Source organism: Phragmites australis, chromosome 18, assembly GCF_958298935.1.
Source record: "Phragmites australis chromosome 18, lpPhrAust1.1, whole genome shotgun sequence".
Lineage (NCBI taxonomy): Eukaryota > Viridiplantae > Streptophyta > Magnoliopsida > Poales > Poaceae > Phragmites > Phragmites australis.
Window position 1 is genome coordinate 2,392,362 of NC_084938.1, and position 26,255 is coordinate 2,418,616.

The window sequence follows — 26,255 nt, forward strand, 5'->3', positions numbered from 1 at the left end:
AGTATTTCTCGGTAGCAGCCGCGACACAAAGTCAAATACACAGTCTCAATACATGTGATGTTCATGCGTCGATTGCGAGAACAAGAAGTAATTTTCTACCACTCAGCAAATACATTCCCACTGGATACCAAGGAGCTTTATACCTAGCTATACCCGTTGGACCAAGCACGATGAAACTGAGGGCAATACATTGGAAGAGAAGACGAAGACTTGTGTAATACATGTGATGTTCTGTAGTAGTGAGTGGTCGGAGTAGGAAAAGGTGGTGGGTAATCCATCATGTGTGAGAGCGGTTGCAGTGGCGGAGGCGGAGGCTGTGGCGATGGTGGTGGCGTTGGATAGGAAGAGATTGTGTGTGAAAGCAAAAGCGAGCGAGTGAGACCGACGATTGATCGAGTGAATTTTAAAGGAGTTCAATCGATCATATGGTTTTTAGGCTATCACTGCAGGTTTGTAAATACAATCAGCAATGATAGTCATTATCACTGCCGGTTATTAAAATCATATCTTTTTATAAACTGATATCACTGCCGATTCGTATTATGAACATATAGTGATATATCACTACCGGTTCCAGCTAAGAATCGGTAGTGATAAAGTTGATTATTATTATCGGTTCATGTTAGTAACTAGCAGTGATAATTAACTTATCACTACTGGTTCTTGCTAGCTCGACTTTTTATGTGTGCCTTGAGCTTACGAACCGACCGTGATAAATTATCACGGCCGCTTATTACTAAACCGTCAGTGAAGAGGGGCAAGGATTACCATTCTATGATTGTGTCATCAAGGGCGAGCCATGGGCGGAGCTGCTAAGAGAGGCAAAGCTTTAGATATGGAGAGAGAGAGATATGAGGTGACTGTACAAGTGTGGGCTGGTTCTTAGGAAAAATGGATCACTGCTAGGTTTTTTAACCTTTAGTGATAGGTAAATTATTAGTGCCGGTCTTAGTAAAAACCAATATTGATTATATTTTTCTTACGAACCGATAATGATAATTGCATTACTATCGGCTTTTTAGTGAACTGGCAGTGATAAGTAACTTATCAGTGCTGGTTCTTAATAAAAATTAGTAGTAACCATATTTTTTTATGAACCATTAGTGATAACTGTATTATTATTGGTTTTTAGTGAACCGGCTAATAGGGGGCAAGGAAGGGCTGTTCTGATGCAGTGAAATGTGGGAACCTTTTTGTTTGCACCTTATTTTTAGGGTTTTACTCGAAGAGTCATACTCTGCCAGGGCATCCCCTCCTCCCCAGCAATGGAGGAGCTTCTCTGACAACTTTGTTCGAGTTAGTGTTAGGGGACAAGAAAGGGAAGAGGTTCTTGACTCCATCGACCATTGTCGAGTACAGAGGGCAGGCTGGCAGCTAAACCACAGGGGAAGAATAATAATCTAGAATCATTTGGAGTTTACTCAAGCATATTTAGCGAAACTACTAAAACAACTAAAAAGTCGGTTAAAGGCATCTCCAACTTCTCGAGAGAAAAAAACACTGAAGGAATTTTTAAAAAGCAAAAAAAAAAAATCCAAACCAATTAGAATGGCCGGGCCAGTCAGCTTGAATAACCAGGCTTCAAGCTCGAAAAACCAATAGAAAAAACTTTCTAATGAAATCACATTTTCAGAGGGGGTGCTATCCACCGGAAGCCAGTAGAAATAATCTATTATTGGAAGTTGTAATTGTAATAAGTATATTGACTCACTTTTAAGTAGTGTAGAAATGGACTTGTAAGTTTATGAACACCACTTACAAGTCAGCAGATGCACACACTACAGCGTTGAATTCCTGGTTAATATTTCTTTCGTCAATCTCGATCATCGCTTTTTCCAAAAAAAAAAAGAACAAATTAAACAGATGTAAGCAGCTGAATTGACCGATCGTCTACACACCCTTCTAGTCGCAATAAAACGTCCAGGTTCACATCTGATGTTACTACATGACTTGTCTCCGAAGAAATAGTGTATATGCCCACAAACAAGCTAGGAAGTGATATGGAAGACTAGCTATATACACCAACGCCATGCTAATTTTGAGTATGGACGCGTTTGGAACGATTAATTAAAGTCTATATACTTGCTATAGGCAATTTTTGACAGTGTTTTTTTAACCTTATAATTAGGATTTTGTATTGGAAGATTCATGCTTAGATGGAGTTCGTTCCTACCTGGCAATGGTGGAGTTTCTCTGTCAACTTGAATTGTTTTCTGACGAAAGTGAAACCTTCCGGCCGGCCGATCCTCATCTGGGAATTAGATGATCCACAAAGCCTGGTTTTTGTCCTGGCGCCGGCTCCTTTCGGCAAGTAAAACCACACGTTGATTGCGCTCGAGCTCTGCAATCGCGCGCCGGGCGACACAAACATCTCCGGTAAGGACCGCGAAATAATTTCGTGTGTCGACAGATCGTTTATCCAATGCGAGCGAGCTAGTCAAGCGAGAGGCAGATTTAATTGTATCCAAGCATTTGTAAGTCCAAAAACTCAAACACAGAGATATATATGTACGTCGTCTTGCTTTTTAATTCATTGCAATACACATATGGGGTCTATATTTATCTGCAAAGTGCTTCAAATTAAGTTCATACGTACAACATGAGTTGAAGTACTGTGACAATTGTACTGTTTAGTGTGTATAGATCCATATGAGAAGTTTTTGTTCACCGTTTACCGTTTCCAACTTTACTTTGCCACGATACACGGGAGGGAAGATCGAGTTAACCCTAGCTACAAATTCTAGTCAAAAGTGTTGAAGCTAGAATCTAGAAAGCTAGCAGCTGCAACCAGACGACATTGTCGACGATCAGCTGCTTGATCTTGTCAGTTGATTTTATACTCCAACTTAATACGCATGGACCGTAATTACCAGGAAGCAATGGTTCATCCGATGCAAACGCTGACTATTCGGTCACCAGCGAAATTTCTTACCGACAGAAATTGCTCTCGTTTCTGATCTCCTTGCTGCAATTAGAAGGCCGGTGACGGAGAGGCAGGTAGGAATAATTCAGTAGCCGAGTTTAGCAAGTATGGATGACGCATGCATGAGCCGAGTCGATCGTTCATCGGATTTGTAGGACCGAGAATGGTAACTAGAGAGAGTCAAATAAGTGTCTTATTAATTTCTTTCGAAATAGATATTGTTTTTCTATTTTCTTACCTAGCGCACCTCAAAATAGCAAGCAGAAGCAAAAATCGAAGAGAAACAATTTGCGATCAAAATCACAAGAGAAGCATGGCTTTTATGGATGTAACTGAACACTAGTTTTTATTGATACTCATTTTATGAGTCATCGTCGTAAAAAGATAGCAACTTGAAGGAAGAAATCTTAGGACCAAAGAAGAAAGTAGCTGGTGAAGAATCTCTTCAAGTTGATGATATAGAGGCAAGAAAATTCAAGACTAACTCTCTATGTGAATTTTATACCTCTAGCAATAAGAAGAATAACTTCACAAGGTGAAAGAATTTCAGCTCAACAACCAAAACAAAAGTCGCAACGAAAACTAAAAAATTCGCAAGCAAAGTAAAGGAGTCAATAGAGGAAAACTAGAAGAAGATGAACACAAATATAGGAAAAAACATAAACTTCATTGCTTGCAAAGAACATCCCTATTTTCACCTGATTAAAAAAAATTATCACAAAAAACTCTCACCTAATATATAGGCTAAGCTATCATCTACATCTCCTTAAAATCCTAGCACTCAAACTTAAATGGATAGCTCACCCCTCTCCTAGAGCACCACCCTCTATTTATAGGCCTAGGGGTATTTTGGTCTATCATTTGTTTCGTCTATCGAACAGTCACGACGCCTCACTATTATAGAAATAGTCATCAGCGCCGACTCAAAAACATCATCAGTGGCAGTTTTCGAACTGGCGCTATCAGTGCTGGTTCCTAATAGATAACAGACACCGATATTGACACTATCAGTGCCGATTATTATTACCAACCGGCACCAATACATATTACAGGGAAAAAAGCTTGTATTTTAGAAACAAAAATGATTTCATCTTATGCAGAAAACTTAAATGAAATTCTACTCAAGCCAAAAAAATAAATGAGCTGGCTCATCTGCCACTCCTGCCGCCACCACTGCCACCACCACTATCACATGCACAAATCTAATCACATTATCATACAAACACATCTCACAATCAACACCGATCATACAAACACATCTCATAATCAATCATACCGGCTACGATGCCATCAATGCCAATAGCACAGGTCTACGAGGAGAGGGGGGCGTAGGGCAACACGCTGAAACCTTGCATGGGTCTCATTGGAGCGGGTCTCCTGCTCGCTCAGTGCCCTCCTCAATGACTGCAAATAAGAATCAAGATTCAACAGCATGAGATGGGATGGCTAAATGAGAAAATATGCGAGTTTAAACAGGGCACAGCTTGCTACATGGCAGGGTTGACCTCACCTACTGAGCACGGACCCTTCTGCGGTGCTCAGTAGCGACCTTCTCCGCGGCAACCGCCAGTGAGGCCTCGAGCTTTTAGATCCACGTGGCCAGGTGACCGCATTTGCGCCGGTAGAGCAGGCATGCGAGAGGAGAGAGACCAGATGTGAGAGAGATGGCGGACTAGGGAGGGGCGGTGGTCGGTGGGGAGCGAAAATGGGGAGGAGGCCGGCGCCCAGGTTGGACTGGCGGTGGGGAGGATGCAGGTTAAGACATAAGGTGGGACTAATGTGGGGGAATAGATAAGGCCAAGTGGAGCCGGAGTGCCAGACTTGAGCCTGAGCCAAAATTAGATCGGTGAAAAGAATCGAGTCCGGTCGCCTTCACTGCTGGTTGGTTCTGGAACTGGCACTGAAAGCAACTATTAGTGCTGGTTAGTAGTTGAAACCGGCACTGATTTGTATCAGTGCCGATTCCAACAATGAACCGACACTGATAGTTGTTTTCAGTTCCTGTTCTTAGCGGTTTAATCATTATTTGCGCACAGGAGATTAAGAACCGGCATTGAAATCTTTTCAGTTTCGGTTCTAACACAACCGATACTGATAAAGCGCTATTTATTGCATGTTCTGTAGTAGTGAAAGTATTTTCCTTATTGTACAAAATGTGTATTTATTCGTGTACGGATGCGATATGTCATTGTTGTAATATGTGTAGATTCATTTAGGAGTAGTACATTGCACGTGAGATATAGAACTTTAAGCCCGTGACCCAACAGTCCAATATTGCAATCAGTAAAACAATTCTGTTAAAGCAACTGCGTGCTGGAAAACATGCATTCCTATATTGTTTGGAATGTAGGAATTTTAAACAAATTTTGTAGGAAACAGATCAATCCTGGCAGGAATTGAGCAAAAATATGCACGTTCCAAATGTTAGCTGTGTTTCCCTTTTAACAGTACCTGATGAATTACATACTTTGTTCTTGGTTAACCATATTGGCACCCGATTATTCAAGAAAAATATCAACTTTATTCCACCCTTCGGCAAAACAACAAAGAATCAAACATCTCAATATACAAATAAGTCATCATGCACTATAGATATGTTGTATGCATATACTTGCTGATACTACTTTTTAAAGATCTCACTGGTCGTCTTCTTGATGAGCTCCCACGCACTTCGGACATGCCTCTCTTCCTGCAACGATGAACCGACCGCGAACCGCAGCACGAACCTGTTGCCGATCGCCGTGTGCGCCAGGTACGCCTTCCCAGTTCTGTTGAGGCGCTCCATGAGCTCACGGTTGGCCTCGTCGGCGTCCTCCTCCTTCATGGCGCCGTGAGGCTTGATCCTAAAGCAGACAAGCGCGAAGTTTCTAGGAACAACGACCTCGAACCGGTCATCGTCCCTGACGTTGTCCTCGAACATCTTGGCCATGGCGACGTCGCTCCGGATGTGCTCCTGGAGCTTGGCGGCGCCGTAGGTGCGCATGACCATCCAGAGCTTGAGCCCGCGGAAGCGGCGGCCAACGCCGACCTGCATGTCCTTGAGGTCAGTGACGGTGCCGGACTCGCTGGCGTCGTTCTTGAGGTACTCCGGGTTGGTCTCTAGCGAGTCGGTGAGCCGGTTCGTGTCGCGCACCCACAGGCAGGTGCAGTCCAGGCACGTGAGCAGCCACTTGTGCGGGCTCATGCTGATGGAATCCACGCGCTCCACGCCATTCAGGTGGTGCCGGAACTCAGGGCAGATGCACGCGCTGCCGGCATAAGCAGCGTCGACGTGAACCCATGCATTAAACAGGGCGGCAACATCAGCAATGGCTCCAACAGGATCGACAGCGTTGGACGATGTGGTGCCGACGGTCGCACATATGTAGGTTGGCACGAGGCCGGCGTCGACGTCCGCCTGCATGATCTGCAACAACTTGGCCGGGTCAAGAGCATAGTCTGTCTCCGGGCCGGTGGGGATGGACCGGATGTTGGCAGGATCGAAACCGGCGAGGCGGCATGCCTTGAAGAACGTGGAGTGAGTCTGGTCGGCGGCGTACACAGCCAGGCGCGGGAGCCCGGAGACACCATTAGACCCGCTCCGACGCAGAGCAGCATCACGGGCTGCGACAAGCGTGACAAGCATGGCCTCGCTGGTCGTCCCGAGGATGACGCCACCGCCGGTGCCACGTCCGGCACTTGTGCGGTTCATGAAGCTCGTGGGCAGACGCAGGAGCTGCGCGAGCCAGTCGAGCGCGAGCACCTCCATCTCGGTGGCCGCCGGCGCCGCCTGCCACGTGAACCCGACAGTGTTCATCGCTGAGGCGATGAGGTCACCGGCGATAGCCGCAGCGCTGTTCGTCGATGGGAAGAACGCAAAGAAGTTGGGGCTGGCCCAGTGCGTCATGCCAGGGACGACAGAGGTCTTGAGCTCCTTCATGGTGACTTCGAATGGCGCCGAGTAACTGGGCGGCGCGGCACCGAGCTCGTCCTGGAGGTATCCTGGCTTGACGTCGGGGAGCACGGGCATGGACTCGACGGACTTGTAGTAGTCGGAGATGAAGTCAACGGTCTTGTGGAGGTAGGAGCGGACGTCCTCGGGGTTAAGGGGCTGGAAGCCGGCCTCGTCGCCGAAGGCGGAGAAGGCGGTAGGGTTGGTGTCCAAGCTGCCCATGGCTGGCGTACGACTTTGTTTGAGACGTGCAGAGGTGTGCTTAATTTGTAGCCGAAACGAAGCTCTAGAGAACAAGGACGAAGCTGCAGCTAGAGTTAGCTGGACTGCTTGGTGTTGCTTGATTGCTTGCTGGAGCTTGGTGATGAGAAGCTGGGAGTTCGGATGGGTGGTTATATAGAGGAAGTGGCGTGGCGAAGTGGGCGTTGCACGGGTCGTACGTGCGAGCCAAACGAAACAAGGAGGGTTGGTGAGAGGCTCGCCGGGCCGAAGCGGCGACTTGTCAGCGCAACACAACTCAAGCAGTCAGCTGCGTCGGAGTTTGGGAGTCAAGGCGGATCTGTCCCTTTTACCTTGTCACGTTCACACGTGCGTGCCACTAACCAGATTGTGTCAGGCTTCCAAAAATCGTCGGTAACCATTGGCGATTGTATCCTCACTGTATTTATAAGTAGATTAGTTTTCGATCAAACTTAAAATCAAAATTAAAAAATAAAAAATTTAATGAAATTCATCCGATTTTCATTGAATTTCACCAAATTACTGTACAGTTATCGCGGTTACTGTCGGCAGACGGTTTTCGGTGGTCAAACACATTTGTTAACCTTGAATTGTGCTCATCACGGTTTTCGGCAGACGGTTTTTGGTTTTTCAGGTTTTGTGCCAAGTAAAACCACACGTTGATTTCGCTCGAGCTCTGCAATCGCGCGCCGGGCGACACAAACATCTCCGGTAAGGACCGCGAAATAATTTCGTGTATCTACAGATCGTTTTCTACATGCACACCAACGTCAAGGGACAGTGGGTTTAGTCAGATGACGCGTTGATCCAATGAGAGCGACTTGGTCGACCGTATGCATATAACGCGTACGCGCAGCGAACTAGCGACTCAACCACACTAAAAACGTTACTAACATGCATGCATGTCTGCTATAAATGTGCACGGCAGCTCAATCCGTTTGGACGTATATACATAGCCAGATAGATACGTATGTATCATCGAACATGTCGATACATACGTATATGTATCTAGCCGGCTTTTAGAGATAGAGGGATTCTGCAGAGCCACTCTGACTGCAACTGTTATAGCATGCGTTCATGTCCCTGTAGCCCGGGAACGTACGCACGCATGCATGGTGACGACCTGCGACCTCGAGCGAGCTAGTCAAGCGAGAGACAGATTTAATTGTGTCCAAGCATTTGTAAGCCCAAATTCAAACATGCAGAGATGTACATGTACGTCCTCTTGCTTGTTAACTCATTAAATAGACATTATTCACATCGTTTGAATTATAGAATACATTAGAAGAGAGATTTGAAAAAAAATTGAGTTATTGGAAAGTAAGCTTTGTGTCTGCACGGGACCGATTAGTACTCATAAATTTAGTCTTAAGTAGCTTTCTGATGTTTATGATATCTTTCTTTGATATTTCTCGAGGGTTGTTGAAGAGACTAGACTAAATATGATCCAGATTCTTTTAGCGAGGCTTGTGCGATGGAATATCTTATGCCAACCAAAAGACAAGGGTGGATTAGAAATTACCAATCTATCGATCCAAAATAACTGCCTCCACAGCAAATGGCTCTATAAGCTTCTAAACGAGGATGGGGCTTAATAAAGGTTACTCTGCAAGAAATACTTAGGTAATAATGCACTCACTCAGGTGGAAGAAAAACCATGTGATTCCCAATTCTGGACGGGCCTTATGAAAATCAAGGGTGAATTCCTCAAATTGGGTTCTTTTCACATATAGGACGGAACTCATATTAGATTTTAGAACGACAAGTGGTTATACACTACTATAGAAATGGTCATCAGTGCTGGCTCAAAAATACCATTAGTGTCAGTTTTTGAACCGGCACTGGTTACTCGATACTCATAGTTATAGACTATCAACCGACATTAATAATGAGTATTAGTGCTGGTCCATAACAAGGAACCAGCACTGATACTCAGACTATCAGTGCCGGTTTGTGATAAAAACTGGTACCGATAGTCTCCGTATCAGTGCTGGCTTTCTGTCATGAGCCAGCATTGATGGTCCTTCCCCCAGTACAAAATCTAGCTGTTGCTGGTAACAGCACCAATAATGTCACGTACAACAAGATAAACATGAATTCAAGTTTCTGATGCACATATAATCTTCTCAGCTTATATAATCTCACATACATACACAATTCATTTACATCTTATCTCATTCATACATACGTAACCCTGCTATTTCACATGTCATTGACTAGAGTTCATAACTAGAACAAGTTTGCAGCAAAGTTCATAATTAACACAAGTATGTAACAAAAGGGTAAGAAGGGATATCATTCAATTCTTCTTATTGACCAAAGATCCTGAACTACGCTTTTTGCCTTGAGAAGAATCAGGTAACGAACTCCACGGGCTAGATGAAGGGATGGCTTGTGAATATCACCATTTGAAAATATGGTACCACCCAGACTCTAGAATAACTTGGTCATTGATGAACCCGTAGAGTTGTTTCAGAATTGTGTTGATTCTCTGCGGTGTGAGGATACCTGTTTCCAGCTCGACATCCTGCAATTACTAGAATTTAAGAAATAAATCTATTTGAACATGAGTAGGGACTGAAAATTAATCATCAATATATATACCACTTACCTCAGCTTTGATAATGGTACTAAAATTGTTTTCGGTCCATCCATGCATGAAGTCACATACATAGTAGCCACATAAATTATTGCTCTTGGTCTGAATCCGACAAGAAAAGTTGGTTATGACTTTCCATTCCTTCCGGAATAAAAAGTGACGTATTTTCCTCTTGACATAGTGCATGTACACCCTATACGTATGTGATTATTGAGTGTAACTAGATTTAGATTCAATCAATTCAAAGTTTACTAAAGCATTAATAAAATGATTACTTTACTTTTATAACAAGTCTATGATGGATCGGTGTTCGGCTTCAGGATTTCTTTTCGCGTCGAGGACAATGATACTGCTATAGTCAGTCTCGATGACAAAAAGAGCCCAGTGAAAACTGCACATATGCCACCATAAGTAATTAGTCCTAAGGCCTAACGTCGTGATGCTCAAAAAGAGTAGAATAAATATAGACGTAAACACATACCCAAAGTTGTAAGGTAAAAATATGTATCTCTTTAATTAGTGCGTTTGAATAAAATCAAGTGTATAAACCTTGATTATTTGTGGCTGGGTGGTGACCATCGTCTGGTTTACTTTCATTGGATCGAGGAATCCTACTTCAGTAAGGCCCTTTTGACCGCATGTATGTATCTCCGTTATACATACACAAGAAGTTAAGATATTCAGTCTAATGGTATAAGAATATATACAATGAACTATAATGATAAGACACTTATAGAGTCCACAAACTTATGAGTTGAACATCGAGGGTGTCTTGCTGGTACATTTTATACATTTCATTGAAATGAATCCAGACTTCATCGTCCCCATGGAGGAAATCGCAATGTCTATATTGGAACACGAACATTTCTATATTGGCCTTCGACTGTGTCAAGTACCACGAATGAAATATCCGCATTTAGGTCGTTAGCTCTAACGGGGACTCAACCAGTGGTTCGCTAAGCTTAAATTACCATCTATTTTTTGCTTTTTCAATCTTTGACTCATCATGAAGTGTTTCTTTTGTTATTCCGGCATCAATTAGAAATTTTTTTCTAATTCCTCCTGTTGTTCTAGCGCTTCATGAAAATAAATCAATCCCTTCCTCAGCTATTAGAGCTAATATTTATGTGTCTCTAATAGTTATTTTTTACCCATTATGCATGCTGTGTTAGATTTTAGCGGTGGGTCCACAGGTCTGGTCAAGTCTGAAGAAACTTGGTGACCGTTGCTAGATCGATAGCACTCTTCTCTGGCTCAGTACGTTTGAAGTGTGCAGTGACATCGATGTTCACTTTCCTTCTGATTTTCTCATCATTTTTATCATAAGAGAGAGGATATGCTGGTTTCTTAGATGTTGTCTGCCACTTTTTAGCTTCTGCTCGCTACTATGACGATGTCGATTTTTGAGATGACATTGACTTCTGAGATTGTGCTGGTGCTATCAGCTTCTGAAGCAGGATAGGTGGTGGCAGCGAAGTGGTTGGAGATCTTCTTGGTGGCTGTGGAGGTGACAGTGGCGACGGAGATCATCTGAGTAGCTGTGGAGGTGACAGCGAAGGAGGTAGAGATCTTCTAGTTGGTTGTAGAGGCGACGACAGAGGAGGCAGAGATCTTCTGGGTGGGTCCGATGACTCCGAACTAGACCCAGAATCGTTTGTGTCTTCGCCAAACAATATCTCGTGCTTACGCCATAGGATGTAATGGCCTACGTTGTTTTAGAGCCTCGTTTCCTCACATCTCCAATGTAATATAACTTACTTTTATGATACGCATGTATTACAATGTCCACGTGTACCCTAGCGTATCTCGGTGGTATCAGACAACTGTTGAAGAGAGTCCCTTCCACCCATTGCTCAGCCAGACCCCCAGCCACTATGGTGAGAACACCCAAGGTGGGCATGACAAGATTGCATGGTTTGCTTTTTGTGATGTCGTCCACGGGGTGACGGATTATGGATTCTCCTGGAAGCCCCGTGGATACGCAGCTACTCAGGGGACCACCAGGGCTCATGAACAAAGCATTATCTGCACTGACTAACTACTCATGCCTCGCTTGCTCCTTGGCTTGCTATATAGTTGCTGCTATTTTTGCGTATATCATCTGTCTCTCCTCTTGCAGTTCATCTTTTAGAATGGCCATCATTTCATCAATATTCTCTACAAGAAGTTCTTTGCTCATGGAATCCATTCAGCCGTCACATGTGTGACACCGCTTTTAGTTACGTCTTCTTCCATCTTCTCCCACTCGTCAAGTTTCCTAATGTACCCGTGCGAGCCGGTTCTGTGAGGGTATAAGTTCGTGTTAGAGTTGGCCTTGTTTGCTTCAATTATCTTTTTTTTTCCTCTGAATCCCTGTACTTCACGAAATCATTCCAAAGATCTTTCACCATCAGATAATCATCCCAGTCTGGTGTTCGACCCTTCAAGTGATAATCTCTATACAATTTACCCATAAAAATCTTAAAAATTCTACATATTATGACTATGGCCTAATGCTTCACTATAGCCATCCTTCAGGGTACTCGAACCTTTCCGACAACTTGCCCCACATAAAATCCTTGATGCTATCGGGAACTGCTCACTTGTCACCTAATTTTCCTCTCCAAGTTCTAAGTGATTGTGACATGGTTACTTACGAGACACCTGCATGCTGTCTTGAATAACCTAAGTACATCCAAAGGTTTTATGCGCTCCCCGGCTAAATCGACTTACGTGATGACAAAACCTCACTCAGGCATCTTGTTGGGACCTCAGCCAAACCTCGGTTCTTCAAATGACTAAGCCATCGATGCAGCATCAGTGGTCGGAGACAAGAGCACATCATCCATGGTCAGACCCTCCGGAGCATCAGTGTCAAGTTGATTCAAATTAAGGTATGCACTCTGGCTTTGCTCCCGAGCATCATCCAAGACTTGATCCTGGTCAGAGGAGGGGTCTTGTACCGGTGGGCACATCCGTGGGCGACGACTTGATTTTGTGCGTGCCATTCCTACATAAAAATTCCATATATTAAAATTTCTTATAACATTGACATTAGCATATATGATAGCTATCAGATACATCAAGAAATAGCAACTAGCAGATTATGCTTAAATGCATCAAATAGAGTAGCAAGTTGCAATACTAGCAAGTTGGCCTAGGTCAAACACATCTAGTTCAAATAGCATCTAAGATCATGGGAAGAACTACTAATATCTTAATGTATCGCTTTCAGTACAAGCTTTGAACAACCCTTTGAGTTCAAAGGATGTCAATATGAAACAACATTTTGTTTGTGGCTGAAAGGTATCAACACTGCTCACACTAGTAACATAATTGTTAGAAAATTTGAACTAAAAAATATGGTGCTTTAGCAACAATCACTGGGTACTTTGTCGGTGATGGGTCCTAGAAAACTATCTGTGACACTTCGTCTGCTTTCACTATTTACGTGGTAGTGTATAAATTTTTAATTGTTAACAACAAGCTTTGAGTCTTGGGTATCCTCTGGTTTTTAGGTACTTAATTCTTAACGCTTGTTCTTCATTAACTACAAAAGTGTTATTTATTCTCCAAATATGAACAAAACTATTTTTGTTATTTACCATCCCACTGTGTTCTTTGGTGCAGAGTGAATTCTGCAAACTTGTTTTTTTAACAATCCTTCAATTCTCAAAGGTACCATGCATAGCCACATATAGGGATTTAAGAACACATATAGGGGTCCTCTCCTACCAGCACACCAGGGGGACAAGGTACGTACATCTATCCATCACGGGAAATGTTATTATGCTGCTCTTCATTCCAACATTATATCTCTCGGTCTCCTTTCTCATCCTCTCTCTACTCTCCCCCTATTCTCATGAATTAACACATATGTTTTAAGGATTCAAATTTCTTGTTCATTTCACAAGACGTTGTACAAATTTTCTAAGATGTGGCACAAATGAAAGGCAAGATAAACTGATTTGGTAGAAATAATCTTTTTCGACAGATTTTAATAGGGACTCAAAAAAATTGTACAGATTCAAGAACACATCGTACATATTTCTTACAGAATTAAGAACACATTTCATACAGATTCAAGAACACTTATCATACAATTTTTTTTGAAAGGGCTGAACATTTCTGTAGGGAAAATTACATATAAAAGAACACATTTATACATATTTTTTGTAGGGACTAAAAAGTTTTTGAGGCAAAAAAGTTAAATATTCAAGAATGCATATCATACATATTTCATAAAAATTCAAGAACACAAATCATAAGAATTTTTAATAGATTCAAGAATACATATCCCACAGGTTAGCTTAATCCGGTTTTTTTTCGTCTACAAACCTTTATGCAGTACACTCCATAGAGGGCTTGGTGTTAGCTCCGGGGATGGCGACGGGGACGGGGACAGCGATGAGAACGAGGATGGCGAACGGGACGGGGACGACGATGTTGGGGAGACTGCGGGGCTCCAAGGACGGGGATGGCGAATGGCAATGGTGACAGCGACGAGGATGGTAGGGCTCCGAGAACTGTGACGGGGACGGGGACGGTGGTGTTGGGGAGATAGCGAGGCTCTATGGACGGTGGTGTCGGGGAGACAGTGGAATCGGTAGGCACGCAAGGGATAGAGTATTAGTGTCGGTTGTGTTCTACAACCGGCAATGATACTAGCATCAGTGCCAGTTGTATAACCCAATTAGTATTGATGCATGGACTATTAGTGTCGGTTGTAAAATCAAGCCAGCACTGATACAATGTTGTGGACCATCTGGTGTGTGTCATCTACGGCCATTGTAAACCACGAAGCATCCACTGTGCAGAAAATTTTAGACGCCAGACCATCCGATGTCTATCATCACAACGACCGGTCTGCAGGCCGAACCATCTGGCGTGTACAGTATTAGTGCCGATTGTGGTCTACAATCGGCACTGATACAAGTATCAATGCCGGTTTTACAACTAAGTTGTCACTGATGCTAGGGCTATTAGTGTCGGTTTTTTCCTATAACTGGCATCGATATTGTTTTCTTTTTTAAAACAAAATATTTTGTGGTATATCTAGGTATGTAATTTATTTTATATTAGGTATTTATTTTATATTAGGTTTATAATTTGTGTATTACATCTTCATTACATGTAATTAAAGAATAACAAAATATTTTTACTTAATAGAAATTAAGGTATATTCTTAGTAGATACGAATTAGATCTATAACTATCATACTATAGCTTTATTTGTACTAATTAAAACATAAATGATAGCTGTAAACTTTTACTTAATGCAAAATAAAGCATATTCTTACTTAATATGTCCTTGATACAAATTACAGTGAATCATGAATTAATTATTACATCAAAGCTGCTTTCATTGAGCGATTATAGCTTCGTTATGATCATGATGTATGTAGGTAGGTTCCTCAGTGTCGTCAATGAGAGGCAGGTCAACATTCTCTCCGAAAGGATGTAGGTTGTCGAATTGATTGTAATCTTTCTCGTCGATGACATCCTCAACACCGACAGTCTTTCTTTTTCCTAGAAGAACCACATGGAGCTCCTCCTTGTTAGCTAGGTCTGTGTCCTTTACATAGAAGACTTGAGTAACATCTTTACCAAGCACGAATGGTTCTTCTCTATATCCGACGAGTTTGAGGTTAACGGAGTTTGACCTATTGGCACTGGAAGAGGGGGGATCTTCAACTGTTCTCTATATTGAAGCTCCCAAATCTCCACTATGAATCCATAGTAGGTCTCCCTGCTACCATCACAGTCGTAGGCATCATTACAGATTGTACCTGTTGGTTAGGGCAATTATTATCTTGTACTCCCGTATAAAATGTATATCGTTAACATCATATGCTTTGTATGTATGAATCTTAGTTGACGGCCCATTAGCCAGCATTTCCAACAATGCATCATCTATATCTTTATCCATCATGTGTCTACGTAACCAACTGCTGAAATTATCCTTGTGATCTATGGCAATCCAATCCTCTAACTTTGTTGTATTTGTGGACCGTAGCATTTGCACGTGTATTTTGACATACAGGTTCACTACAATTGATTGTTGCAAAACCGTGAAATGTTCTTGGGTGAATGAAACATAATCCTTGGAACGGATTATACTATGACCTAGCATCCCTTTCCCCTTTAGCCTTCCCTCATGGCGAGATACAAGCTTAACAATTGGTTTTAGATCCATGTAGTCGACGACGAACTCAATGACCTTCTCTGTTTCCCAACCTTGGGCCATGCAACCTTCCGGTCGATCTCGGTTACGAACAAATTTCTTCAGAACTAACATGAACCTTTCAAAATGATACATCTGATGCAAAAATACGGGACCAAGGTACTTTATTTCATGCATGATATGAACAATGAGATGGGGCATTATGTCAAAAAATGATGGAGGAAAAATACTCTCAAGCTGGCATATAATATGGACCACGTCTTCCTGCAGCTTTGTTAGTTTGCTTGGATGGATGACCATCAGTGAAATTGCATCGAAAAATGAACACGACTCTATGATTGGGTCTCGGGCCTTATTTGGTAGAGTACCTCTAATTGCAATAGCAAGAACCTATATCATCATCATGTGATAATCATGGGACTTCATGCCAACTAACTTCAAAGTTCTCATGTTCACTAATCTCTTTACGTTGGAGGAATAACCAGTCAGAACTTTGATTCCATGCAAGAAACTGTAGAGCTTAATCTTCTCTTCCTTGCTCAAGGTGTAGCAAGTCATGGGAAGTTTGTTTGTCCTGTTGCCTAGGATTTTAGGATGTAGAATTTTCCTTACCTTCATATCTTTCAGGTCTAATTGTGCATTGAGTGTATCTTTTGTTTTGCCAAGTATATCTACTAAGGTACCAATCAAGCTGTCAAATATGCTCTTCTCCACATGCATGACATCGATTGCATGTCAGACCATCAAGTGATTCCAATAAGGTAGGTTCCAAAAAATTGATCTCTTTTTAAACATAGGAGCGAGTTTTCTAGCTATGAATTTTGTACTGCCTTTCCCCTTTCCAAGGACAACTCTAAGATCTTTACCATCTTATATACCTATTCCATAGTGTGAACTTTCGGAGCTCGATGAGTCTCCATTGTCCCGTTAAAAACTCTTTTATTCATGCAGTATGGGTGATCCAGGTATAGAAACCTACGGTGACCCATGTAGATCATTTTCTTACAATTTTTTAGCCACATCCCCTCTATTTCATCTTAGCACCATACACATCCATTGTAGCCATTTAAATTTTGTCCCAATAGAGTAGCAAGAGCAGGATAATCTTGGATCGATACGAACGACATTGCGCGTAGGGTGAAATGCTCATGTTTGTATTCATCCCACACCTGTACGCCATCTTTCCACAGTACAAGGAGATCTTCAAGCAATGGTTGGAGATACATATCAATATCTTTGCCCAATTGGTTTGGCCCACTGATCAGCAAAGGCATCATAAGGAACTTCCACTTCATATATAGCCAAGATGGAAGATTGTAGATACAGAGAGTCACGGGCCAAGTGCTATGACTATTGCTCATGTTGCCAAAAGGATTCATCCCATCCGTACTTAACCTGAATCTTATATTCCACACTTAAGCTTTAAATTCCCTGTATTTTGTATCAAAGTTCCTCTATTGCATTCCATCAGTAGAGTGTCTAAGCATTCCGTCTTTCTTGCACCCTTCGGCATGCCATCGTATCAACTTGACATTCGCTTTGTTGGTAAACAATCGCTTTAGACTGAAGATTATATGGAAATATCAAACCATCTTAGCAGGGGTATTTTATCCTTATTCTTCTCCCATATGTCATCGCTATCAATATCATCAACGTTGCGCTTGTATTGTGATGCACCGCAAACGTAACACACTTCCAAGTCTGCATCCCTATTGCGATACAATATATAGTTGTTTCGACATGCATGTATTTTCTCTACTTACAACCCTAACGGGCAAACAATCTGCTTGGTGCGGTGCGTGCTTTTAGACAACTTGCCACCTTCTGGAAGAAAGTCCCTAAAGAATCATAACAACTCATTGAAGCCTTTATTAGACCAACCATTGCTACACTTCATTTGCAGCTATATCAGCACAACATGCAGCTTGTTGTGCTATTTCTTACAGCCTGAGAACACCGGTGTTTTATAGTCCTCTATCATGCGCTAGAACTTTTCATGTTGTCTACAATTGGTGAAGTTTCCCTCTGCATTGCACAACATTTTGTCTAGGTCGTCATCATCGCTGCTAATAAAAGTATCTTCGAACGCCAATATATCGATATCTTCGTCAGTTGTCATATCATTGCCTCTGTCTTCCTCGACTATGGGCTGCTCTTCATGCATAACCTCCTCATGTTCACCATGCTCAGTCCAGCAGATATAGCCAGGCTTGAAACCTATGTGAAACAAGTATGCACAGATCCACTCTGTGCTTGAGAACTGCTTCTTATTCTTGCAATCAACACATGAACAACATATATAGTGATCATCATGCTTGTTTTTTTGTTTCATGTATGCCACGGCAGCCCTAAAAAAAGCATCCACGCCTAGAAAGAACTTTGGGCCATGACAGTCAGCCTTGTACATCCATGTTCGATCCATCTGTAAATTTTTTATTACCATTACGTTTTAGCAATCATTAAAAAACCATTGAACTGATAACCATTCAATATTTTAAAATGCACATCTAATTTATCAGATTATCTCGTATATTGATTGCTCCATGTTAGATGGCCCATCACCTTTCGGCACTTGGTTCGGGTCGGAGGACCCACCTTCTAAATACTGCCACGTCCGCTTAGGACTAGCGGCTGGATGTGCCATCCCTACAGCATAATATTCATATTCAATATGTTGATCTATTTAGAGATGATTTTAATCTTTTTTACTAATTCACTATAAAAAATTGGAGCTAGGTTTTAATCTATTTAGAGCTGATTTTAACATTTTTCTTAAATCACTACTAGAAAATTGCATATCTAGGTCATCATGGCATAATCACATACTTTCAAATCTAGAGCAATCGAGAAAAAAAATCTAGCCACAAATGAAAAGTCGTAGATCATCTCTATGTGTCCTACAATGAGAAAATTGTAATTCTTACTCAATTAGAGCTCAATTGGAGCTCTAGGTCCTCCTAAAATTCATCACATGGAGCAATCACATACTTTCAAACCTAGAGCAATCTAGCAAGTAAATATAGGTAAAAATGAAATGTAAATCATCTTACTAACCTTGGAGCATTTTTGTCACGTAGATTCCTCCTAATTTTGAAGTCTCAAAGTGCAAGGCTGGGCACAAATGGCGGGAGTCGAGTAGAACAGAGCATCTCTATGTTCTGTTCACGCTTGGGGAGAAAAAGGCGTTTATAGACTGTACACTTATTAGTGCTGGCTCATGGTTACCAGCTGGCACTGAAGTATCAGTGTTAATTTATTCCAAGAGCTGTCACTAATATTGAGTATCATTGCCGGTTCAATCTGGCTCAACCAATGATCGAGTATGGGTATATATCAACCAGCATTGATACTTCATCATTGCTGGTTCTATCCTAGCCAACACTGATGACTTAGCTCGGATGGCTATTTCTGTTGTAGTGAGAGAATATGCCCCTTAGTGAGCAATACCCTCAACTATATTTCTTTGCTGGGAGGCAACGTGATACAGTTGCGGAATTGATGAGAACAATACCCCCAAACATCTCCTTCCGCTAACCAATCATTGGAGAAAAACTAATTGGCTGGCACAATCTAGTGTCGAAGTTAGTGATATTAACCTCTCCGATGAACGTGACATATTTAAATAGGGACTACATGTGAATGAGAGTTTTCGGTCCATTCCATGTATAAATAGATGATTAGAAAGCCCATTACATTCTTAAATAAATGGTTGTGCAAACTTAAGCTCTCACTCAAAATAAAGATCTTCTTGTGGTATTTAGGAAGATGAGTAATTTTGATCAAAGATAATTTGATCAGAAGAAATTAGAATGGCAGCCTAAAATGCAGCTTTTGCAACCACAATGAAAGTATTCGACATCTTTTCTTTTAGTGTCACTTTGCTAACTTATTATCACTACTAAAAAAACCCCTTCACTGCCGGTCCATAAAGGGGTTTCACTACCAGTTTTAGAGCCGACAGTGGACAATGGGTAGTGATAGTCCCCGACTTTTATTGTCAGACTGGGGACCAATGGTGAAGAGGTTATCACTGTCGGCTGAAGGCTTCAACTGGCGGTGATAGTTGACTATCACTGGTTGAAGGCTTTAGCCAACAGTGACAGTCGGGCGCCGAATCGATCTTTTTAGGGTTGAAAAAAATTAAAAAATTATATTTTTTTTACACCCGAGGAACCCCCATGCCCGCGCGAAATACATACGCGTGTGGTTCGTGGTACTCAAACCTGAAACCTCTCAACTCGCGCAATACGTCTTTACTATCTCACCACAGAAGTACTAGTGATACCATTAGCATATGCAATCCTTTTAACGTCTTTTGTCTGAAACTTCAAACGATTATTTGGATATCTAAATGACATCAAATTAAAAAAAATCAACTACAAAGTTGTAGATCTCGTCGATGGCTATAGTTTTGATATAAAGTTTGTCCCTATTCGATTTCGTATGAAAAAGTTATAAATTTTTTAAAATAAGCTATCATCCATTATCACTTCTGGCTCATGGCTAGAGCCGGTAATGAAACTTTGACTATCCCTGCTGAGTCAAGGTTTCACTTCCGGCTCATAACACGAACCGGTAGTGATTATCAAGTTTCATTATCGGTTCTGAATGGCTTTTTAGTGCTAGCCCTTGATACGAACCGGCAGTGACATTCCATCATTATTGGCTCGTAAGAAACCGGCAGTGATGGGCCAGCATATAAGACTATTTCTGTAGTAGTTTATGGCGGATAGTCATAGTAGCTCTAGACATTAACAAACATAGAGATATTCTAGGTGACTTATAGGCAAGAAAAAAAAAGAATTTTGGTTGGGGTGGCTAGTCTCCTCTACAATTTGACTATGCTATAATGATATTGCTTTTGATAAGAAAACAATAATTTCTTTTGTGTAGGTACTTTTCAGGTTATTTACTGACTGAGATTCTGAAGATTGATGTAGACGGAAATCGAGAGAGAAAATATAATCATGTTATGCCAAATATTGGAGGTGGTGGCCATTAAATTCTTCACCAAGAATAGATGGCGGTTTAGTCCTAAACTATGTAATCGATGATTTACATTTGTGTGGTCTTTTATAATTTTATTTACTTTAAACTTTCAGCTATGAGCTGAGATAACATAATAATAAACAATGGTTATATATATCACATAATGTAAAAAGCTCAAACTTTTTTTTATTATTAAAAAAGTATTTATCGACAAGTGCTTCAAAATTCAACATGAGTTAAAGTACTGTGTCAATTGTACTACCTAGTTCCAATAATAACAGTCTAGTCGTACGTACTGTTAAGTGTGTATAAATCCATATGAGGAGAAGTGTTTGTTCACCGTTTGCCGTTTCCAACTTTACTTTGCCACGATATACGGAAGGGAAGGTCGAATTAACCCTAGCTACAAATATAAGTCAAAAGTGTTGAAGCTAGAATCTAGAAAGCTAGCAGCCGCAACCCGACGACATCGTCGACGATCAGCTGCTTGATCTTGTCAGTTGATTTTATAACTTAATAATATTCGGTCACCTGCAGCGAAATTTCCTACCGACAGAAATCACCTTTTTACTACGTTCTCGTTTCTGATCTCCTTGCTGCAACTAGAAGGCCGGTAACGGTGAGGTAGGTAGGAATAATTCAGTAGCCGAGTTTAGCTAGTTTGGATGACGCAAGCATGAGCTGAGTCGTCCATCGGATTAAACGTGATCGATTAGTTAAACGTGCATATAAGACCGGAGAAAATTACAAGCTCCCGTTCACAAGGGCATGAAATCGAATATTGATTATTGGTTGCTCTGTTTAACTAGAGCCGTAAGCTATAGCGTTGTGTTGAGAATCAGATCATCTCGGCCAGGTCAAGTGTACAGCCATATCGTACTCTTGCAGGAAAGACAGAATCCATCACATTCACGACGTGACCAAATGTTTTTTTTTGTTGAATTCAGGCGCCAGAAATTTTTATCGTCCATGGAGCCATCTACCAAGAAACAGTTCTCGGCGGGTACAAAATAAAGATTTTTTTATATTTTATATGGAGACGTAAATTTGAATGAAGCATCATTCAATGGCTGGCCAGGACTCCCTTTAGTCCCCCGTGTCTTGGTCCCTAGCTTTCGAGTCTGGATTTGTTTGTTTGAGCTTTCGTTTTTGGAAAACAATTCCTGATTGTGGCTTTGTATTGGAAAAGCTTATTATTCTCCAAAAGCAAATTATAGATTGACATTAAATGTAGATTAAGTGTATAAGATATGTAGTGCCCCTAGTGTCAATCTCAAGACATCACCTCCCAGAATCCACAAAAGCAGCTTCAAACCAGCTTATGGATTCAAATAGTAAATAAAAGCAGATTCTGCGAATTGATTTCAAGAACCTGGTTATTTGTAGCACAAGCTGACAAAAGCTAAAACAAACATGCCTAGATGTCTTTTTCTATAGTATGGCCATACAGTGGCGATCCTAATATTTTAACAATAGATATACATAGTTCAAAAAAATATGTTCAATAACAATGATAAGATCTAAGGTACAATTGTTTATAACAATGACAGCATCTCAACTAAAATAAAAGAACTACAAAACAAAATTGAAATTACAATACAACTTTACGGTTCTTCATCTTTTGAAATTAATAGTCTTTCTATTGATTTTTTTAATTTTTTTACAATTTGCATAACTTGCATTTTCCAAATTAAAACAAGCATTCAAGATACTAAGTAGTGAGCAATTAGACTATCGTGTCCAGAAGCTGATACTCACCGTGGTCGCATAGCCTCGCCTTGCCCCGCCGCAATCGTGCCATCATGCCCCGCTTGGTTGCGCCACCCCGTCGTGCCTCGGTCCCACAGCCATGCCTCATTGCGGTTGCGCCATTTCCCTTTGCCCCTCCATTGAGCGCTGCCTCCACTCTACTGAGGGTCATGACTTGTGTGCGCACCTTTAGGTCTTCAGGAGTCAAGGTTTGAGCGTTAGGCCACTGGAAAGTAGTTGCACAGGAGTTGGGTTGGGTCACTAGGAGCTTTGTATATTTGGGCATTGGGCAGATCAGCCTGTAAATTTTAGAAAATGCATTGACTAGATTGAAGTAGTTGAATTCTCGACTCTTACGTTGAAACACAACCATTGCGGTCTAGCTCATGTGCTATTCCAGGATGACTCTCAAGAAACAGAGTGCTGAGTAAAGTTAGAGTAGCAAAGAATTATGCAGGTTGCCAAGTGCAAACTCAACAGCTGAAAACTGCAAACAACCTTGGCATTCAATGCCAATCCATTTTAGTCAAATTTTTATAAAAATATTTCGGTGTAGACCTATACACCCATGCCCTAATGTACGCCCGCCCCTGTTGCCGGACCTTGGAGGCCAGCTTCTTTGTTAGACTGAGCTTCAGGTTCATGCTCGAGAAATGGGGATTTGCTGGGCTATAGGCCAGTAAAGCCTACAATTTTTCAAGCCCGGCAGAATCTTGGGTTTGAACAGAAATAGTTGGTAGATAGGTATGTACATACCCTTGCTTCTACACGAACCGAAGTTGATCGCTTATTAGTCTCAATTAAAAAAATTGTTTGCTCACTCTTTCTTAATAAATTATCAGTTTTGGTAAATTGAAGTCACCTTAGATCTAACAAAAGCTCAAAAATATAATCGGGAGATGACTAAGAAAAAGATACATAGACATCTTATGGAAAGGGCGATTGATGTCAAAAAAAATGTTATTATCCCATTTTTGGCTACTATTACTTCTCTAAATAAAGAATGTTGGGGTAGCCACCTAGATTTAATGGAATTTTGACGATTAGGGTTAGGGGTTGTTTAGAGTTTTAGGGTTCACCTTCCCCGACACAGAGGGGAGGCCGACGAACACCGATTGTTTGAAGGTAACAGATATGTCAACTGGTGGTATGTCCCACCGATTGTTCAAGTCTGATGTCCCTTTTTGAACTTCTAGGCTATTTAGTCTGTCGGCAAATACGTAAAACATGGTCATTTATAGAACCTTTTTGTGATGTACAATTTATATTGTGCAAGGAAGCCTTTGCATGGTGTATCGTAGGTGGGAGTAACTACACATGAGAGTCGAAAGTATTTCTCTACTGTGCAATATGTGTATGGATGCGATACGTCACTGTTGTAATCTGTGTAAGATAGATTCATTTAGGACTAGTACATTGCATGTGAGATATAGAACTTGTAAGCCCGTGACCTAACACGGTCCAATATTGCAATCAGTAAAACATTCCGTGCACGCGTCTGCGTGCTGGAAAAACGTGCATTCCTATATTGTTTGGAATGCTGGAATTTTAAAGAAATTTTGTAGGAAACAGATCAATCACGGCAGGAATTGAGCAAAAATATGCACGCTGCAAATGTTAGCTGCGTTTCCCTTTTAACAGTGCCTGATGAATTGTACATACTCTGTTCTTGGTTAAACATACTGGCACCCGATTATTCAACAAAAATATCAACTTTATTCCACCTTTCGGCGAAACAACAAAGAACTAAACATCTCAATATATACAAATAAGTCATCATGCACTATAGATATGTTTTATATATACTTGCTTATACTACTCCTTCAAGATCTCACTGGTCGTCTTCTTGATGAGCTCCCACGCACTTCGGACATGCCACTCTTCCTGCAGCGACGAACCGACCGCGAACCGTAGCACGAACCTGTAGCCGACCGCCATGTGCGTCAGGTACGCCTTCCCAATACTGTTGAGGCGCTCCATGAGCTCACAGTTAACCTCGTCGGCGTCCTCCTCCGTCATGGTGCCACGAGGCTTGATCTAAAGCAGACAATTGCGAGGTTTCGAGGAACAACGACCTCGAACATCTTGGCCGGCCATGACCACGTACGTGTTGGGACAGTGTCGCCCTGACCTTGCTACATGTGAAATTTCACTCGTGTTTTCTGCCTCGGTGACAAGTCGATCACGTTTGCTAATCTATGTACAAAGGTCAACTCAGCTAGTCAAGCTTTGCACAGTAATTTACGGTGTCCTCTCCTGACCGGTCAATCGCGAGGCTTGCTTGTTTTGCTGCCTGCGCACGTCACTAATGACGGGAGAGATTGAGAGAGAAAGAGAGTCAAATTTCAAGCCATATATTTCCGATGATGTTTTATACTATGTGTTACAACGAAATCGAACCTGTGACCTAGCCTCACGCGCGTACTCACTTACCACCTCACCCTTGCATGCCTTCTAAAGGGAGACAGATATTTTATTTTTTTAACCTTTTTACCGAAGGTTATAAGTGACTAGTCATAACTGTGATCCATCACTTATGATAATGATTTTATTTATGAGTGTTACTTATGATACTTATAACTGATGGGTCATAGTTATAACTCGTCACTCATATTTATGGTACGATAGATATATAAATCAGTTAATCTAGAGTGTTGTCGGTAAAATAGGCATAATTTTTATATAGAGATTTCGATTTTGACATTTTTTTTAATCTATGGATATCTACAGAAAAAAGTTACATCTGTTTCTCCCCACTTTGTCGAGTTCAGCAAATTTTTTTAGGCCAAAAACGGCTTGGAAGATTGAGTTCTTGCCTCGAAAGTTTCTGCATAATTTTTGTAACACGTGTTTATATCCATAGCTATCACGGCTTACATCGAACTTGAGTAGAAATGTACAATGATTCTTATTCTAGTGCTACTGAGATGAGAAAAAATAAAATAAAAATAAAAATATGTTGGTAATATCTCATATATTATTGTTATCAATAATAGGTAGCATTAACCATTATCATCTTAAGTGCTTCTATTTGATCTATTAAAAAAGAATCCTGATTTCATCTATGGCAGCTACTTTGATCTTATTGGTAATACTTTATTGGTAAAAATTCTTAGTAGTATATGACTACATGCACTTGTTTAACCGGAAAGGCATGCTGGTAATTAGTGACGGGTCACAATTTGATCCGTCACTAATGACTGGCTTATGAGACCCGTTACTGATAAGTTTATCATTGGTGATAGGTCAAAACTTACTCGTCACTCGTGATTGATCTACGATGACCTGTTACTCACTAGTTGTTATTGGTGACGGGTCAAGTTTTGACCTATCACCAATAACTGCTTTAGGTTAATTCGTCACTGATGATTTGTTATTGATGATGAGTTATAATTTGATCCGTTATTATTATCATAAATGATAATAAATGATAGACATGTTACGCTTTGTCATTAATTATGTGCCTATTTTATCTGTTTTTTATGTAACGGTACTTGGCAGATGGATGGCAAGAACCGTCGCGGCGTTGAGCGAGTTAATTACAAATTTTTATTTACGCCTGTCGCTGTCAAAGTAACTAGTTAAATTAACTGCCCTTTTGAACGGTCACCGAAAGACTTAGCTTGTAAATATGTATACCTGTAGAAAATCATTGTTAGTTT

General features: G+C 41.2%; 1 protein-coding gene across 1 annotated transcript; it reads right to left on the reverse strand.

The window, feature by feature from the left end:
• Positions 1-5,421: 5,421 nt before the first annotated feature.
• LOC133898311 (tryptophan decarboxylase 1-like) lies at positions 5,422-7,222 on the reverse strand. The gene has a single exon (XM_062338959.1). It carries the CDS (start codon positions 7,074-7,076, stop codon positions 5,544-5,546), a length of 1,533 nt encoding a protein of 510 aa, XP_062194943.1. The 5' UTR covers positions 7,077-7,222; the 3' UTR covers positions 5,422-5,543.
• Positions 7,223-26,255: the final 19,033 nt, after the last annotated feature.

Excerpts from the sequence above, each read along its gene's own strand:
- LOC133898311 (XM_062338959.1), bottom strand. The coding sequence starts at position 7,076 with ATGGGCAGCTTGGACACCAACCCTACCGCCTTCTCCGCCTTCGGCGAC.